The sequence below is a fragment of the Cydia strobilella genome, chromosome 5, assembly GCF_947568885.1.
Source record: "Cydia strobilella chromosome 5, ilCydStro3.1, whole genome shotgun sequence".
NCBI classification, from domain to species: Eukaryota; Metazoa; Arthropoda; class Insecta; order Lepidoptera; family Tortricidae; genus Cydia; species Cydia strobilella.
Window position 1 is genome coordinate 15,746,132 of NC_086045.1, and position 18,573 is coordinate 15,764,704.

The following is an 18,573-nucleotide window of genomic DNA, read 5'->3' on the forward strand; positions in this document are numbered from 1 at the left end:
GTTATATACTCTTTGGCTTCTCCAAGCGTCAGTTCATTGCAGTTCCAGTTCAATTAGTTCAGTCATTTCAGTTCAGTTCAGTTGATGTTTGGCAAAAGGGTCGTTGAAGCAGACGCAAACACTATTGAATCTATAAATTGTGAAATTGTGATGTTTTCAATATTATTTTGGACTAAATATAAAATATAGACATATTTAAAGTTAGCTAATGAATTCATGATCATTGTTGGCGCTTATAAACTCCATTTAAGCATAAAACTCATTACGATGGCTTCGTAAATTGTTTCAAAACATTTTATCATTTTGACATGTTTCTCTGTTGTATTATGTGCAATAACGTTAAAAACGAGTGCAAAAAGTGAACCTCTCGATTTTATATCGTTGGAATTGTGAAAATCAAGGAAGGTGGAAGTGCTTTCGGATTGTTTGTGTCACCATGAAAGACGTGTTCAGGGATTTAAGGACGAACTATAGTTACTTTTTGATAGTGTTAGCGTATTTGCGTTGTAGTACTTGAGCGTTGAGTATCGTAAGAAGGAGGAAGGCGCGGGCGGTGAGAATGGAGCAGAGGTGAAGCGAGAGCCGCCATCACCGTGGAGCACCTGGTGGGCGGCGGCGGCGCCGGCGGGCTGCTGCCCGGCGCCTCGCCCCAGCACCCGCCCAACATGCTCCAGCCCATGGAGGACATGATCCTGCCACCCAAGCGCCAAGCAGTAGTGGATAGGTTGAGGTATGTATGATGAATTGGTTACTTGCTAAAGCATGTGTAATAATTACAAATTCCAGCAGTACCTTTTAAGATTTGTTATGTTTTTAAATTCATAGGTGCAATGTTCTAGGTCTAGGTAGTCTTTGCAACATTCTCTATATAAAATTTTCCATACAGATTCTCCCCATAAATTCGGCACTGGGCAGAATTTACTTATAGCCAAACATCATATCAATTTATGGAAATACACTGATAAACTATTGTTTATCAGTGTATTTCCTAACTGTAGGTATATTTATTTACCTACAGTCAGCAGTAGAAGATGCTAAGCGGGTGAGGTGTTTAAAATTACCTTCTTATTCTCTTAACAATAAAATCGCTTCAAGATCATTTTGAACACCGCACCCTCTTAGCAACTTCTGCTGCTGACTGTACAATATCATCGATGTTTTTCTTCCACTTTCACACAACACTACATATTTCAAGTTAGTACACATACTTGTTTTATTCTCAATCATTTTGATGCTACATGAAGAGTAGATGATTTGACTGGTCAGTACACTACCCCATGCTGTTACCTACAGACGTAGTACATAATTGTTTTCCTTCGTATTTTCTCAGAAACATTCGTATTTGTCATGCTACTTCAGTCAACCTCAGTACTTTTTGTACCGAGACTGAAATAGCAAGACACATTCATACGTTTCTAAGAAAATACGAAGGAAAAGAATTATGCACTACATCTGTACTTTTACCTAATAAGCGCCACTTGCACCATCCCACTAACACGGGGTTAATGGTTTAACCACTTCCTAGGTTTTGTGATTTTAAGGGAAATAATATTTGATAAAACATTTAAAACTTATTACCAGTGATCGGAATAGGCAGAGTATAAATACCTAAACTTATTAGAACAAAGTCATGAAGTGGAGACTTCCTTGCATTAACATTTTTTTCGGGACTTCCCAAATTAAAACAATTCCGGGACTTTCCAGATTAAAATGATAGTAATGTCTGTAGATGTCGAAAGAGTGTTTTCAACTTACAAGTGGATTTAAGCATCAAAAGAAACCAGCATATCATTGAAAATATGGAAAAAAATAGTAATATATCTACAAGAAAATAACAATAGTTTTGAATATGATTATGATTCTCACGATATTGATGATATATAATTTTGTATTTAGATTAAAGAAATATATTTATAGAAAGTTGTTTACAAAAATAGTACATTATTGTCGAGGCTCGGAAGTAGCTGCTTGCTGGCTGAGGATTCGTTTTAAACGGACGACCTTGGGAGTCCGTTAATTGAATCCGAAGCCAGCAAGTAGCCTTCCAGCCGAGTCATATATAGTGCTTTTCTCAAAAATGGCGCAATAAATACAAATATAATAGAAATATTTTACAGAAGCAACGTTCTTACGTATATATTTTCACAGAAAAAAGTAAAAACAATTGATAAGATTTGCTTTGCCGCCTTTTTTTTATTATTGAAAAACGAAGTGTATTTTTCTGCCGAAAATACGCCAACCTATTTGAGACAGCTAATTAGTCGCAGTACCAAGATTATAATAATAAGTACTGATCATCTGTTTGGCTGTTTAATGGACCTATGCCTTCATTTGATATGGCCACTTAAACTTTTAAAAAGTTTGGAACTCGACAAATAATGGAATTTGTATGCAACATTGCAGTCCCGAAATCGAGACTGCAATGTTTTTAACTTTTTAATTTTTGACTGACCATAAACTACGCACTTCGCGACCTAATTTTTAACCGGCAACGTCGACTTTGCCGTCCATTTTTGAGAAAAAATATTTTACGCCTATTCATTGTATTGGACAAAAAAGAGGAATGCATTGTTTTTTACCCTATTTATACGATATTATTTACTTAGTATGTTTCCGGGATTATAGTCAGGCAAAAAATTGTAGTTGTAAGGAAGTTCCAGTTTCCAATTTTTTACTATTATATATTCTACTAAGTTTAATAATAATAAAATTCTTTATTTAAGACCATCGGGGATCATTGGGTTAGTAATTATTCTAAATTTAAATAATTTTATCTAAGTGTTAGAACTATATACATAAGTTTAGGTAAATATACCCTGCCTCACTGCTTATTACACATAAATTCCATAGAAATTTTGAAATGGTCCTCTTATAACAGTAGTAGTAGTCGCTGTAGATAAAGTTTTCAAAATATTTTCAGTAATGTTAATATCCAGATAGGAAAATGAGAACTATGTATGGAAAGGCGATTTCGCGTGGTCATCCATTTTTGTCTTATGCCCGTCACTGACGAAGCGATAATATACCGTATGATACCGAAATATATCATAAGAGCCCTTATTCCCTGGAGCGTTCATCGATTTCACAAAATAACACAATAGATGGCGTTGACGCGCGGTACGCGAGCGCCGGCAACTATAACGCGTTTTGAACGCAGAGAAGAATAATCTTGATCGTTGTCGATTTCAATAGCAAGTAACATTATTTTTATTGTTATAGCCACTCTTTTATTTTATTTTATGTGCATGGTAGTAGTAATTTCAGTTTATTATGTTAAGAAAATATACATACTTGTACCCAGAGATGACCAGGGTGCCTAGCCAAGATGCTAACCGTTTAGGTACTTATAGTTTACATTAAAACCAAATCTGCAGCTGGCCTCTGAAATGGGTAATAGAAACGCGATCCGTATGTCTTTCGCTTTCCAAATGACCAGGGTGCCTAGCCAAGATTCCAACCGTTTACGCTCCGTAGCAAACGAAACGTAACTGTCTCTGTCGCACTAATATTGAAGAGTGATAGAGAGAGATTACGCTATTGTTCGCTTCGGAACGAACGACTGGAATCTTGGCTAGGCTTGGTTTAGTACCTACAGTTTACGTTAAAACCACTTAAATCCAAATCTGTAGCTGGCCACTGAAATGGGTAATAGAAACGCGTTCCGTGTGGGTTTTGCTTTCCAGATAATCAGAGTACCTAGCCGAGATGCCAGTCGTTCGTTCCGTAGCGAACGATAGGGTAATCTCTCTCTATCACTCTTCCATATTAGTGCGACAGAGACGGTTGCGATTCGTTCGCTACAGAGCGTAAACGGTATTCATCTTGGCTAGGCACCCTGGTCATCTGCAAAACGAAACACATACGGAACGCGTTTCTATTACCCATTACAGTGGCCAGCTATAGATTTGGTTTTAATGTAAACTATAATAGGTACCTAAACCTGGGTGCCTAGCCAAGATGCCAGTCGTTCGTTCCGCAGCGAACGATAGGGTAATCTCTCTCTATCAATCTTCCATATTAGTGCGACAGAGACGGTTGCGTTTCGTTCGCTACGGAGCGTAAACGGTTTGCATCTTGGCTAGGCACCCTGGTCATCTGCAAAGCGAAACACATACGGAACGCGTTTCTATTACCCATTACAGTGGCCAGCTATAGATTTGGTTTTAATGTAAACTATAGGTACCTAAACCTGGGTGCCTAGCCAAGATGCCAGTCGTTCGTTCCGCAGCGAACGATAGGGTAATCTCTCTCTATCACTCTTCCATATTAGTGCGACAGAGACGGTTGCGTTTCGTTCGCTACGGAGCGTAAACGGTTGGCATCTTGGCTAGGCACCCTGGTCATCTGCAAAACGAAACACATACGGAACGCGTTTCTATTACCCATTACAGTGGCCAGCTATAGATTTGGTTTTAATGTAAACTATAGGTACCTAAACCTTGGGTGCCTAGCCAAGATGCCAGGCGTTCGTTCCGTAGCGAATGATAGGGTAATCTCTCTCTATCACTCTTACATATTAATGCGACAGAGACAGTTGCGTTTCGTTCGCTACGGAGCGTAAACGGTTGGCATCTTGGCTGGACACTGGCCATCTGGAAAGGGAAAGACATACGGAACGCGTTTCTACTACCCATTCAGAGGCCAGCCACAGATTTGGAATTAATGTAGGCTATAGGTACCTAAACGGTTGGCATTTCGGCTAGGCACCCTGGTCATCTGGAAAGCAAAAGACATAAGGAACGCGTTTCTACTACCCATTTTAGAGGCCAGGTACAGATTTGGTTTTAATGTAAATTATATTATAGATACCTAAACGGTTGGCATTTTGGCTAGGCACCTTGGTCATATGGAAAGGGAAAGACATACGGAACCCGTTTCTACTACCCATCCAGAGGCCAGCTACAGATTTGGTTTCAATGTAAACTGTAATTGGCTTTTTGTATCATATTTATAAAACCTATAGACATGTTAACAGCTGTTGGATCTCCGAATAATAATAAATAATAATAACTATAGTTACCTAAACGGTTGGCACCTTGGCTAGGCACCCTGAACAGACCCGATCACCTAGGCGAAAAAATGTAATATTTGTGCTATAAAATGTACCTATGATCACATTGATCACCTAAGGATCAAGATTTTCTAATCGCAGTATACACCACTTCTCGGAACTAGCTAGCTGGTTACGAACGAAACAAACGCCTGACGATCGAACACAGGTCCGTCCCCTAAGCGCGCTCGGCGGAGACTGAGCGCGCAGCGTCGGTGCAGCGTGATTTATACATCTTTTAAAAATATTTAAATTTACGGGAAAATAGGTCCTATAGTTATGATTTTTTTATGGGTTCACATAAAGTTAGAGTTTGCTATAATATTAATTTGAGGGCAAAATATAAGTACAATTTGCGATAAAAAAAATATAATGCGACCCTGTTTTCACCGAAAAAATGAAGAAAACTCGGAAGGTATTTTATAAAAAAAAATTAATGAATCTTTGATTTTCAATCATTTCAGCCCCTCGTACAAGATATGGTGAATTGAATTGTAATCATTCATGTACCAAATGCTTCTTGTTTACTGCAAAATTGGCAACCGAAACGACACTTCTCACTGCAAATTTTGAAAAATACTCCCAGGAAAACTCATCTATTTTAGGTTTAAAAAGAGAAAATGAAAACTTTAACTATTTCAGCCGCTAGTTTAGGAAATGATTATTTAAGAACGTTAACAGTTTTTGAATAAATACTAATAGTTACGTCGTAATGTTGAATGAAAAAGGAAGCATTATGCAAAATACGCTCGTTTGTAGGAATAAGGCCTCTTCGACAATGATACCAAAATATATATCGCGCTCTGTCTAGTTACATTGCGAGAGAGACGAAATATACCAAAATATATCGTAATATACCGAGCTATAATATCTTAAGGTATGTTAAGATGCCTTGCTATAAGATATCGTAATATACCAAAATATATATTATAGCTTCGTGTGTGGTGTGGACTCTCTCAAATAGTACGTAAAATATATCGTGAGATGCCTTGCCATAAGATATCTTTTGGTATATTACCACCCAGTCTGTGGTGAGCAACTTTGTCTTTAAAACATAATTTTATCAGGTCTATCATGTTTTTTTTTAAATTTAATTTTATATATTTATTTAACTATAAACATACAGTGTAACACCAACATGTTTACATGTGACTGTTACATATATGATACCTATATCTAAGGCATTAATATATTAAGAAACAAAAAAATAAATAAACAATGTTTATTTTGTTATCTTTATTTCTGACATTTCAACACAGGTTACATATTAATCATTGTTAATAGTTTGCCATGCCAACTACATCCAAAGATAATCCCTTTGCTTGAACTATGGATGGTATAGAAAGGATCGCAATCTCTTATGGCAGAATTGTTGTAAAAGTGACCGCGTTAAGCTTTAAATAATAGTTCCTAATCTCTCCGGTGGCGCTAGTTAGGCTCTGGGACATGAGTATAACATGAACCATATAAGGCAACAAATAACCCTACCAAATTACGTAGGCTGTTTTTGGTAGTATTTCGGTGCATGGTGGCGCCGCCTAATTACTGTTTTTTGATGGACACTTTTCATACATAGAGATTTGGCTCCTTTATACAGTCTCCATGGCTTGAACTTCTGGGTCAGGTCCCCAAGTTGCCCTGATAAAATAATGTCTTAATATAATATTTGATAAATCAAAATCCTAAAATAAAATAAAGGACCGGGTTTGTGTTATATGTAAATATATTGCTCTATTCTCACGATCAAGTGCCAGTGCAATGCAACTGTGTAGTAAATCAATCAAACAATATTATTTGATTTAATAATTATTGACTATACTATACAGGCCGTGATTCTTGCTTAGCTTAGCTCTTCATACCTAGAGTTATTTTCTGCCTAGAGTTATGACAATACTTACAACAATTTGCATTTATTTGGCTCAGAATACTGTCGTATGATGTCATCATAATTATTTCAGATCATTACTTGTGGGTGGAGTAATCACAATGCCTATTATGATCATGGTATTCATTCCATCAATGGATTCTTCTGTCAGGTTTTATTACATTATGCCCTATTTTGAGGCGAAGAGGGAAATGCTAAAATAAATTCATAGCTGCCCAACGTACAAGGCGACAGACAAGACGACATAGTGTAAACGAATTGTAATTTAAACATATGGAATTTATGGAGTAGGCACAGGCACGCCTAGGAGGCTACCTCGTTCCTACATTGAAATTCGTTTATCATTTGATTATTATAGCTCTTGCTGTATTGTACTTGTAGAGACAGAGATGGTAGGTAAACTAGCTGAGAAAACTGCCGACCACCTTGTTTAAAGAGAGTAAACCTCTAAACCCGATTGATGCGACTTTCGCACAAAAATAGTTCTAATGCAAATTCGGTTTATCAATTTGTTCAAGCACTACTGACTACGATGCAACAGAACCTCACACTGCTACTCAACGTTGAAACACACAACTCTGTTTGAGTCAGTCTCAGTACTTGAGGTTGACTGAAGTAGCATGACTAATACGAACGTTTCCAAGAAAATACGATGGTAAAGGATTATCCACTATATCTGTACATAGTTACCACATTTTACTTTTGATTAACATAACAAGATACGAGTTGTTTTCAAAGTAGTGATTCTTCAACGATATACAAATATGTAGATTAGGAATTATTCTATTTAGAAAAGGGTTCCTATGGCGGAACGAGTCGCTGAGACCTAACTTAACGGGTTACGTTTCATATCCAGTCGAAGTAAATATGTAGCTCCGTTAGACCAAGTAGTCTGTTCATTCAGATAAACCAAGAATGAGCTACCAACTAGGTCATAAAGGATCATTAACTAGGCTTAATAGATCGGCGCCAAACATCTCAGAATAACAATAAGTACCTAATAATAATAAATACATGACAAACTCGCACTTAAAACTAAGCTCGAGTTTTCTGAAGTTTCGAATAAGTATTGAGATTTTGAGGATTCCAAGTACCTAATATTATTTTCAAGAAATAATCAAAAGTCTAATTTGTCATTCAGTATAAAAAGAGACCTCGGGCGGGGCAGTTGCTGTGCTTACGGCATATTAACAATTACAATAGCTACTCCAATACAAAACTGACTTTATGCATGCCGCGAGTCACTTATGTGCCAAGGCTCGAGGTAGTGTAGCCAGTAGGCACTCTACATATATCCCTTTTTATATGGGACAATATTTTTTTTGGAACAATTTAGATTTGCATATATTACATTGGACTCTTGACATTGTAGGTAGAGGTACGATTCGGAAAATGATGACAGAGTAGCCGGGCGCACCGCACCTGCCAAACGTACCGTAAGCGGGCACACTTGTCACGACATTGACCGTTGGTCTGGCGCTATTGCTTTTACCCGTTTCGTACTGTACGCCACTGTAACGGCGGTTTATGTAACTTACCTATTGAAATGAGAACCATTGTTGTATGGTCGTTGCGCAACCTTTAGTAACAACCTCCATTTAAATCATTAACTGCTTGGATACGAGTATAACTTCGTTTCTAATATTTGCACACCTCTTTTTATTTACAATTATGGCCTGACCAGAGTCCTTTAAGCAAATTTGCAAACCGATCAGAGGCGTACCTATACCTATTAAATCTATTAATATTTGGCGGCCTGGCACAGAAAACCGTCCATTGTTGTTCATTTTAAGCCCGTCACAGACGGAGCAATAATATACCAAAAGATATTTTACAGCAAGGCATCTTACGATATATTTTACGTACTACTTGACAGAGTCCACACACGAAGCTATTTATATACATATTTTGGTATCTTACGGTATGTTAATATATATATTATCTCTCCGTCTGTGACGAGCTTTATTCACGACGCAAAACTGACTGCAAAATTCGACCTGCGCCGACTTTGCATCCCGCCGCCCCGGGCCTTTTGGCCTTAGGCTTAGGGTATTTACGCTCCTAAATCCGATACTGCTATAATGGCGATAGAATTTTATATTTTTTGTATTTATTAAAACTCGACTTTCTCAATTTGCTGAAGTAGTTTTTGCCCCTCGTATCTCGAGAAAACCATTTTAACTTAGCGTTAGTTCTCATCATAGTTTTAGCCTTTGAACTCAAAATATGTCTTGGATTGATTATTAAGTGGTGTGGAATCAGAAAGCTAGATAGACGGAACGGGTTCTTCTAGATTTCATTGTGAATAATTAAGTAAAATACAAAAACATGCCTATCTCTGCACGGAACGATACTTGATCTGACCATCTGTAGTATAATTTGAACTATATAGTGTAATACCCCTCGTTAAACTCGTCACAGACGAAGCGATAATATATATTAACTAGCGACCCGCCCCGGCTTCGCACAGGTGCAATGATGATGATACATATAAACCTTCCTCTTGAATCACTATTTAAAAAGAAAACCGGCCAAGTGCGAGTCGGACTCGCGCACCGAGGGTTCCGTACATTACATAATTTTAACAATGTATTTTTATGTGAAACGTGAGTGAAAGGTAAATTGCGGTTTACGATTTATGACGTATTAAAAAAAACTACTTACTAAATCTCGTTTAAACCAATTTTCGGTGGAAGTGCATGGTAATGTACATTATTATTATTTTTTAGTTTTATCATTCTCTTATTTTAGAAGTTAGCGTGTGTGCATGTTCTTTCACTGATATGCCTTAAAATTGTTAAATAACAAACGAAACTGTCAACGCCATCTATTCGAGAGTAGGCCAAAGGTGGTAAAAGGTGGAACAAGCGAATACCTAATTTTCAGCAACATCAACATAACATAAGCTAAAGATAGCTATTAGAACCCATAGGAATATTCTAGTTACATAAGTTCCGTGAGTTACGTTACCGATACGGTACGGTGCAGTCGACATCATATGTTTATACTTTTGTATTCTACAGTTCCTACACCATTGGTGGCGAAATTATAATACAATACAGGGTGATTATATAAGGTCGTACAGCAATTTTTACTATGCAACCATCCCCGAAATTCCGTATAGAACATTTTTTACAAAGCAATGGATCAATGTGAGTAAGGGCAGGGTTAGTGGTTTTCGCACCGAGTGAAATTATGTTGAGTCTCGGTTGCAGCTAACGGTACTCTAAACGGCCATAGGCGGTGCATTAACGTTCGCCTGGCTCTACATTTCCTATTTGCATTGCGATGCAGTCTTTGAATTTCTTTATATAACACATACGATACCTTTTATGTATATATGTAATTTATGAACTATGTTCGGGTGATAGTTACTATTGACACATATAATCGTGTACTGATTAGTATACATATCACTAGAGTTTTATAGTAAATACAGGTATTTAGGTATAAAGTAGAAATAAATAGTATAAATGTTTCATTATTTAATCCACACGATACTTATGTGTGTGATTGTGACAGTTGCAATCTGTATTTCGTAACTACTTACTGCATTTATGCAAATTCTTGGAATCTACGTTTTTTACTATTGGAAAGCGCATTTTTTACAAACAGTATAAACTCTTAACACGAACTGTTCGAAGTTTACCTTCAGATTCGTGTTTTCGAGTTTCCACGATGACAATTGACTGCTTACTAAACAATATATTAAAAAATAATAATTAAAAAATTAAAATTATTTTCGTATTTATTATATTATTATATAGTATAAAGCGATATTTTGTAAACTAGGGCTATAATTCCCGACAGCCGCAGGTTTTTCATCACACTTGCGAGTTGCGAAGAAAAAACTAAATTTTAAGCGAAATAATTATTAAATACGGTGAGATTTCAAACATACGTCCGCCATATTGTCATTTCTTGACAGGTAACAGGCGTCGAAGGCACAGACCTTCGGCATTCAGCCACGATTGAACATTTTGTGTAAAAATATTTAAAACGGCTATCAAATTAATCTAATTAGATTAATATATAAATATTTTTAAACATAAACAAAAATATTAAATTATGATTGTCAGTATTTTAAAAGTCAAACTCCCTTAAATTAAGTATTTTACTTATAAGTCTTATAACCTTCTTGGTTCGTAAGAATTAGTGACATAATTTAAAAAAAAAAAGATTTTTTTTACAATCCATAAGTCCCGCGGGAACAATATAGGCCTTTTCCGTACTGAAGGGAATGAAACCTGCATGAAATAAGATCTTTTTCGAGCAAGTGTGATGAAAACAAAATAATACAGCCATTTTAGCGCAAACATAACATTACAGCCTACAGCAAAGCGGAGTGGCTGGTATTACAAAATGTGTACGTGTAATACTTATTTAAAATACTGACTCCAGCAACCTCCTAATATATGTAACACGATGTTTGTTTATACCGTTTTTTTTGATAAGGCATTTTATGGCGGAGTCGACGACCATAATATTGCGTAACTGCTACGTTGGATATCTACCTATATAGTTGCACTTACTTGTCGCGTCACCTCATCGAAACATGATAACGATCTTGATAGTCTACCTAGTTCCATAATCCAGTTTGTTCATAACAAAAATTTGAATATTTTTGAATATGTTTTTATTATTTATTAGTTTGTTTTATTATTAATATACTGGAAAATATTCTTATATGTTAAACTATAATAATATCCGTCCCGTCCGTGTGTATGTTGCGCTGCGACATGCTGTGTTATTTATTGCTATTGCTGTTATTGTTGGGCATATGGACATGTTGTTCAAATAATTTTCACTCGTATTCAAAATAGAGTAAACGGACAGTTGCCGGCGTTTTGCTATTTCATGATATTATCGCGTTATCGTATAAATCTTATACGTTTTAAGACGTATACAGGCTGATTCGAGTAAGTTATTCGATCTGTGTCCAATATGATATACTGACCTGTCAATAATAGTACATTATTGTCGAGGCTCGGAAGTAGCTACTTGCTGGCTGAGTTTAATTGAATCCGAAGCCAGCAAGTAGCTCTCCAGCCGAGTCATATATAGTTTTTTTCAAAAATGGCGCAATAAATACAAATATAATAGAAATATTTTACAGAAGCAACGTTCTTATATTTTCACAGAAAAAGTAATAAGATTTGCTTTGCCGCCGTTTTTTTTAATTATTAAAAATAGAAGTGTATTTTTCTGCTGAAAATACGCCAACCTATTTGAGACACCTACATAGTCGCGGTACCAACATTATAATAATAAGTCCTGATTATCTGTTTGGCTGTTTAATGGACCTATGCCTACATTTGATATGGCCACTTCAACTTTTAAAAAGTTTGGAACTCGACAAACAATGGAATTTGAATGCAACATTGCAGTCCCGAAATCGAGACTGCAATGTTTTTAACTTTTAAATTTTTTGACTGACCATAAACAACGCACTTCGCAACTTACTTTTTAACCGGCAACGTCGACTTTGCCGTCCATTTTTGAGAATAATAAATAAATATTTCCTATAGGGACATTCTTCCACAAATTGACTAAGTCAATAATTGAATGAAGTTGAAATTGAATCAATATAATATATACTTGCCCAATATTGATTCAATATAATATATACTTGCCCAATATTGATTCACAGTATTTCAGAGTTAAAATAGTAGATTGTGTCACAAGGGAGCAAAATTTGATCCCTCTTAGCAGGGAAGAAAAGTGCCACTTTGATCCCTCCTAGCAGGGAAGAAAAAGCCGATTTTCGAATTGGTGATGTGAAAAATATATTTAGGTACCTGAATCTACTTAAAATAACGTGTGGCACTGTTTTTGTGCAGGTTTACCTTTATTTAGCGACAGTGACATAGTGTAACGGGCGAGTGTTATCGAATGCGTTGTTTGCTAAGCGCGCCAAGCGCGGCTGACTGGTCAATGAACCAAACAAAACACAGACGACAAGTTTTAGTGTTCCAAAGGCCCCGCGCGTGCCCTACGCCAGGCCTCCTTCACTTGCTCAAAGCCACGCGCTATATGCCTACCGCTCGGCGTATCGTCGACGATATAATCGACAGAGGGCCGCCGAACGCCCGCCTGAGCGCTCGCACCGCACGTTTCCCGCGCTTACGCTTCGAAATACCGAAACCACGTAATTATTGTGCAGTAGATGGGTGTAAAAGTCAAAAAACAAAAGAAAATTTGTCGTTTTTTTAGGGTTCCTTACCCAAAGGGTAAAAACGGCACCCTATTACCAAAGATAGATATAACTCCGTAATAGATGGATACAGTCTAAGGAAAAAACGTGCCTCGAAAATCAAGAAAATTTGATTCTCGTTCAGAGGGCGCTACTAGTTTTGGCCTACAGTCGTATAGATGGCGTTGACGGTTTCGTTTGTTATTTAACAATTTTAACGCATATCAGTGAAAGAACATGGGTCAAAATCATAAAAATAATTAATGCAAATAAAAAAAATCATTTATCTATATTTAAATACATTCTATCGTATTTTTATAAATCTTCATTTTTAGTTTTAAAGTGTGTCGACAGATGGCAGTGAATTTACTGGGGTTACAAAATTTACTATGACAGTACCGCTCTAGTATAAGTTACTCTATGCTATTACTAAGACTCCGCTGCCGATGTCCGTCTGTCACCAGGCTGTATCTCATGAACCGTGATAGCTAGACAGTTGAAATTTACACAGATGATGTATTTCTGTTGCCGCTATAACAACAAATACTAAAAAGTACGGAACCCTCGGTGGGCAAGTCCGACTCGCACTTGGCCGGTTTTTTCATTTCCGAGAGACGAAGAAAGGTGAGTAGTATTTTAAATCTATCTTTATGAATTTTGTCACTATTTATTTATTTGAACATAAGTAGATAAATCGTAAATTAAGGAGTTTTTTGAGTCAGGTATTATAAGTGTTGTTTTTAAATATTTGATTGACTAATATAAAATATAGTTGATTCGCAACATTCGTTTTATTACAATAATAACATAAGTAACAGTACAACCCTAGCGCATTCTTACGATGACGCGTTGGCACGTGGCTCGCACGGCGAGTAAGGCAGTCTCGGCTCTTTGTGCGCATACTTATGGTACATTTCTTCTCGTCCTGAGCAGCAGGTATTATTATTAAGATTTTGTAGGCTATTATAGAGTAGGTATTTTCGCTTTTGTATGGGAATGATGTATCTGTTACGTAGTAACTATTTATTAATCTGTGCCTACGCTAGCCCGCCTAGAGTGTGAGAGTGACGGATGTTTTATCTCTACATAAACTCCACAAAACAAAATCATACGTGCCCGCCACTGGCGCGTCCCCGCGTAGATAAAACAGTTCACGGACGAAATCTTTATTTTTAATACAAATAAAACCCGTCAACAATGATTCACTTCGTAATCTTCGTATCATTTCATATGGACCTATAAAGTTTTGTTTATCATATTAGCACGCCCTATCAGACTATCAGTCTTCCATAATTTGAATTAACTGATGAACTATGTACCTAAGCATGCAGGTACAATTTAAGTAAATTATCGTATTTTTATAAACCTTCATTTTTAGTTTTAAAGTGTGTCGACAGATGGCAGTGAATTTACTGGGGTTACAAAATTTACTATGACAGTACCGCTCTAGTATAAGTTACTCTATGGTTACACCGTACTCAACAAGTGAACTAGTACAATTTTGTGAATTTAAAATTGTATTTTTATTTGGTTGACCGTCTTTTTCTTCTATTACACAACTATCTATATCGATAAAAAAATGTTTCTAACTCTAGCAAGATTGCGACAGTCTTTTGTATTTGCCGCGAAAATTCCGGGCTCTGATAAGGGTTCTTAAAGGCTGGCGTCCACTAGACTCGCCGAGGCGAATCGAATCGAATCGCAATAATTCGCCTTCTATACATTTACCAGAATGGTAAATTGGATTCGACGCGCCGCGGCTCTTCATCAATAGACGCAGTTTCATAGTAAATGTATAGAAGGCGAATTATTGCGATTCGCCTCGGCGAGCCTAGTGGCCGCCAGCCTTAAAATTCAAGAGCCGAAGTTACAAAACGGGACGAAATCGAGTCTATTTTAGTAACCTTTACTCAATCACTTTTACTTAATTGTTTGTTGTTATGGGTCGGTCGGTACGCAATACGCATTTTTTTGTGAAAGCCACTGAAAGCGATTTACTAACCCCAAAATTTCGGCGTTGCAAGGATTTCGGATGGAGTAACAATTGTTTACCAGCTTGAGGTAGCTACCTACCTACCTAAGTATTTAAACTTATAATATATAAACGATTAAATCGTTATTTGAAATACAATGAGCGATTAGTTAGTAATGATTTTTATGAAGCAGGCCTAGTTCGCATTAACATTTGCTCAAGGTGACCGCTCGGCCGTCGTGGCTGAATGAGCATCGGTTAGAAATTACATGCATTTATGTACTAGCGACATACTGGCGTTTTGGATGTACCTAGCTTCATCATCATCATAACTTAAGAGTTTTGCTCTTGTCGGTAGAGTAATTGCCAATTAGTCTAAGATACGTTATATATGGTCGACCTTCACCGATACGTCTGACGGATGAAACTTATATTTTATGAAAGAAAATATGTTCCTGAACATAAATAAATAGGGTTAAAGAAATATGGTCAAGGCTATTTTTAATAAATTTTTGAAAATAATTTTTCTTCTTCAAATTTCACCGATTTGTCTGACGAACGAAATAAATTCCAATGGAAAGTATACAACTTGTACAACATGAATAAATTAGGTTCCCTATGTTTTTCCGGTCACTATTATGAGGTTGCCGTGTTTAAACAGGTGAGTTTAAATCGATAATTGCACCCATCTGTCTGACGCTTGAATTATATATCAAAATAATGGTAATTTTATTGCAAATACAATGGTATAGGGTTGCCTGCAAAAATCCGGTCACAAATAACGGTTGCCAGGCTTTTAAAGAAAATAACAAGGAAAGACTTTTAGCGATAACGCAACTGTATTAAAAAAGTATTTTTTGGTGGTCATTATAATTGTAACCTTTTGTTTCCATCACAGAGCATTGGATTATACTTATATTTTCTGCACGTATAGCCAGCATCAAAAGTAACGTTTCAGACTATGCGTCGCTAGTCGCTACCAACTTAGCTTGGTATAACTCTAATAACCATACGTCGTACTACAGCGGGCATTTTGCGGGCATGTCACTTCGTAAGGTTCACAAATCAATTTTCGAGTTGTCACAATAAAGTATTTGTACTTAGTATTTCGTACCTAGTATTTGTAATGTGCAAATACAAATATCTTAGCAACTAAGGCTGTGCTGTCAATTTTGAATAAAAATAAGACTGAATAATATGTAGTATATTTGTTTTAAGAGGCCGGTGTCGATTTTGGAGCAAAAATTTAAAATTGATAGATTTAGTCGTTGAAATTATACACGTTTTGTTACGTAATATCTAAATAACATGTATTGTTTTCTATTAGCACGTCTGCTCATTTTGCCTTTTAATAATGAGGTCGCGAGCGTACGTCGCCGGTAATATATGAAGAGAAGGGGCAGTTTTTAAAAATTCATCAAAAAATTATGGTGGTAAATTATACAAATTGATGTATAAGAATAGTTTCAGTAATTATTGTAGATTGTTTAAGTATCAAAATTACGTCGAAAATAAGTAGAATTTCGGAGAAATTGTCACATGTTTTGAGGTCCTTTCTGGAGAAAATTGAATTCGTTTCTTTCATTTCATCGATCTCTTAGTCATAAAACAAAAATGTAATCTGATAAAGGTCAAGTACAGAATATGTGTAATACAAATTTACTATATTTAGCAGTGCAAACTTTACGAAATTTACAAATAAGAGCGACAAAATCTCTGCTTTACGCGCGTTTACCTAAACGTCCATCAGAAAAAAAATCATTACTAATTTTGTGTCTGTTTTCAAAAAATTGATCTGATAAAAGGCAAGATAAGAAGACGTGCTAATAGAAACCAGTACTTGTTATTTCAATTAGGTAACAAAAGATGTACAATTTCACAGACTAAATCTATCAATTTTACATTTTTGCGACTAAAATCGACACCGGCCTCTTAACAACTTACTTATTATGCGAATATACTTATTATTAATATTTTTTCCAATATATGTGACCTTTCCGTGACTTAAGTTCGGACTGCTGTCGTAGTATCCTATCCATTTCAATACGTATTTAAGTGTGGAAATTAACAAATAAAGCAAATCTTTCTATTAAATAGACGCCACTGCACCAACAAATACAAGTAAGAACGGCAGTCATAATGACGCATGTCAGCTATTTATTTGTTTTTTAGATGGCCACTTAAATAGGCTTATCAATTTTCACTTCAAACGTGATAACAGGTAACTATGTTACAAATACTAAGTACATGTAATTTTAATAACAAAACTTCAGTGAGACACAGACATATTAAACATATTAATAACGGGTCACTCACGTATTTTAAGTCGAAAACGCTCGACATGTTTCACTCCGTACCGAGGAGCGTCATCAGGAGCTTGCGTCGACGGTGACGGACCGGCGCAGACTTCGGGCCGCAGCCCTCCGCGCCCGATGACGGCGCGGGCGCCGGTGGCGGCAGGGGGGCGAGAAACTACCCTCGTTTACGGCATTATTGTCAAATGATGGGTTGCACACAACACTCACTACGTCATTCGCTATTATTAATATGTTTAATACTAAGTACATGGACTCGTAAGTTAAGATGTTTTTTTGTAAACCTTACCAAATGACTTGCCCGCAAAATGCCCGCTGTAGTGCGACGTATGCTAATAACTTAACCAAAAAGATATGGCTCTATATTATGTATTACCTACAATTAGACAGTGACAGATACTTTACACGCACTGTGGAGATATATCTCTAATTAAAACACTTGTTTCTTCTATTTAGTGTGCATCGCACATTATAAAAAAATTACCATTGTGGTTAATTTTTTACAGACGAAGAATCGACGCATATCGTCGGCGACAGAACGAGTGCGTCCCTCGCTTTGACCAATCATTCACGGGCGCCTGCGAGCAGCAGAACCTCGAGACGAGCGCGCTGCAGAAGCGTTTCCTCGAGGGCAAGGCCAAGAGGCAGGCCAAGAAGAGCGACCGCAAGCCCGACCTGCCCGCTATCAGCGGGAACCTGCACAGTAGCGTGCATGTGGTAAGTGGATTGTAATGTAGTTACAAATATTACTAAGTCCTTCCTGGCTTGACCTCGAGATTCTCGAACCCATAAAAGTTATAGTCTGCATCATTTCAAATGACTTTTTCGTCTAAGACAATATCTGTTAAACAAAAGCCATTGTCTCTTTTATGCGAGCTGTCGGGCTTTGTGTGCCATTGTGTGTTGGCGCGTGCCACGACGCGTGCGGCGCTCACACACAATGGCACACAATGGCCGACCGCTCGCACAAAAGAGACAATGGCTTTTGTTTAACAGATTACCGTCTTAGACGAAAAAGTCATTTGAGAAGATGAATCCTATAACTATTTGTCATTGACGTACCCATATTCAGTTCAACGATAGTGTGTGGGCAGGCCTATGGAACTCTCCGCGCGAGCTCGGATTTATACCTACGAATCGCCTCCCGTTCACGGTAGA

The 18,573-nt window shown here is 37.0% G+C and overlaps 1 protein-coding gene across 1 annotated transcript in view; it reads left to right on the top strand.

Moving 5' to 3' along the window:
- Nucleotides 1-71: 71 nt before the first annotated feature.
- LOC134741502 (neurogenic protein mastermind-like) overlaps nt 72-18,573 on the top strand; it is a 59,713-nt gene continuing 41,211 nt past the window's right edge. The window contains exons 1-2 of the mRNA XM_063674304.1: nt 72-730; nt 17,922-18,132. Coding sequence (XP_063530374.1) covers nt 666-730; nt 17,922-18,132 — 276 coding nt within the window. The 5' untranslated portion in view covers nt 72-665. The remainder of the gene's footprint in view (nt 731-17,921; nt 18,133-18,573) is intronic.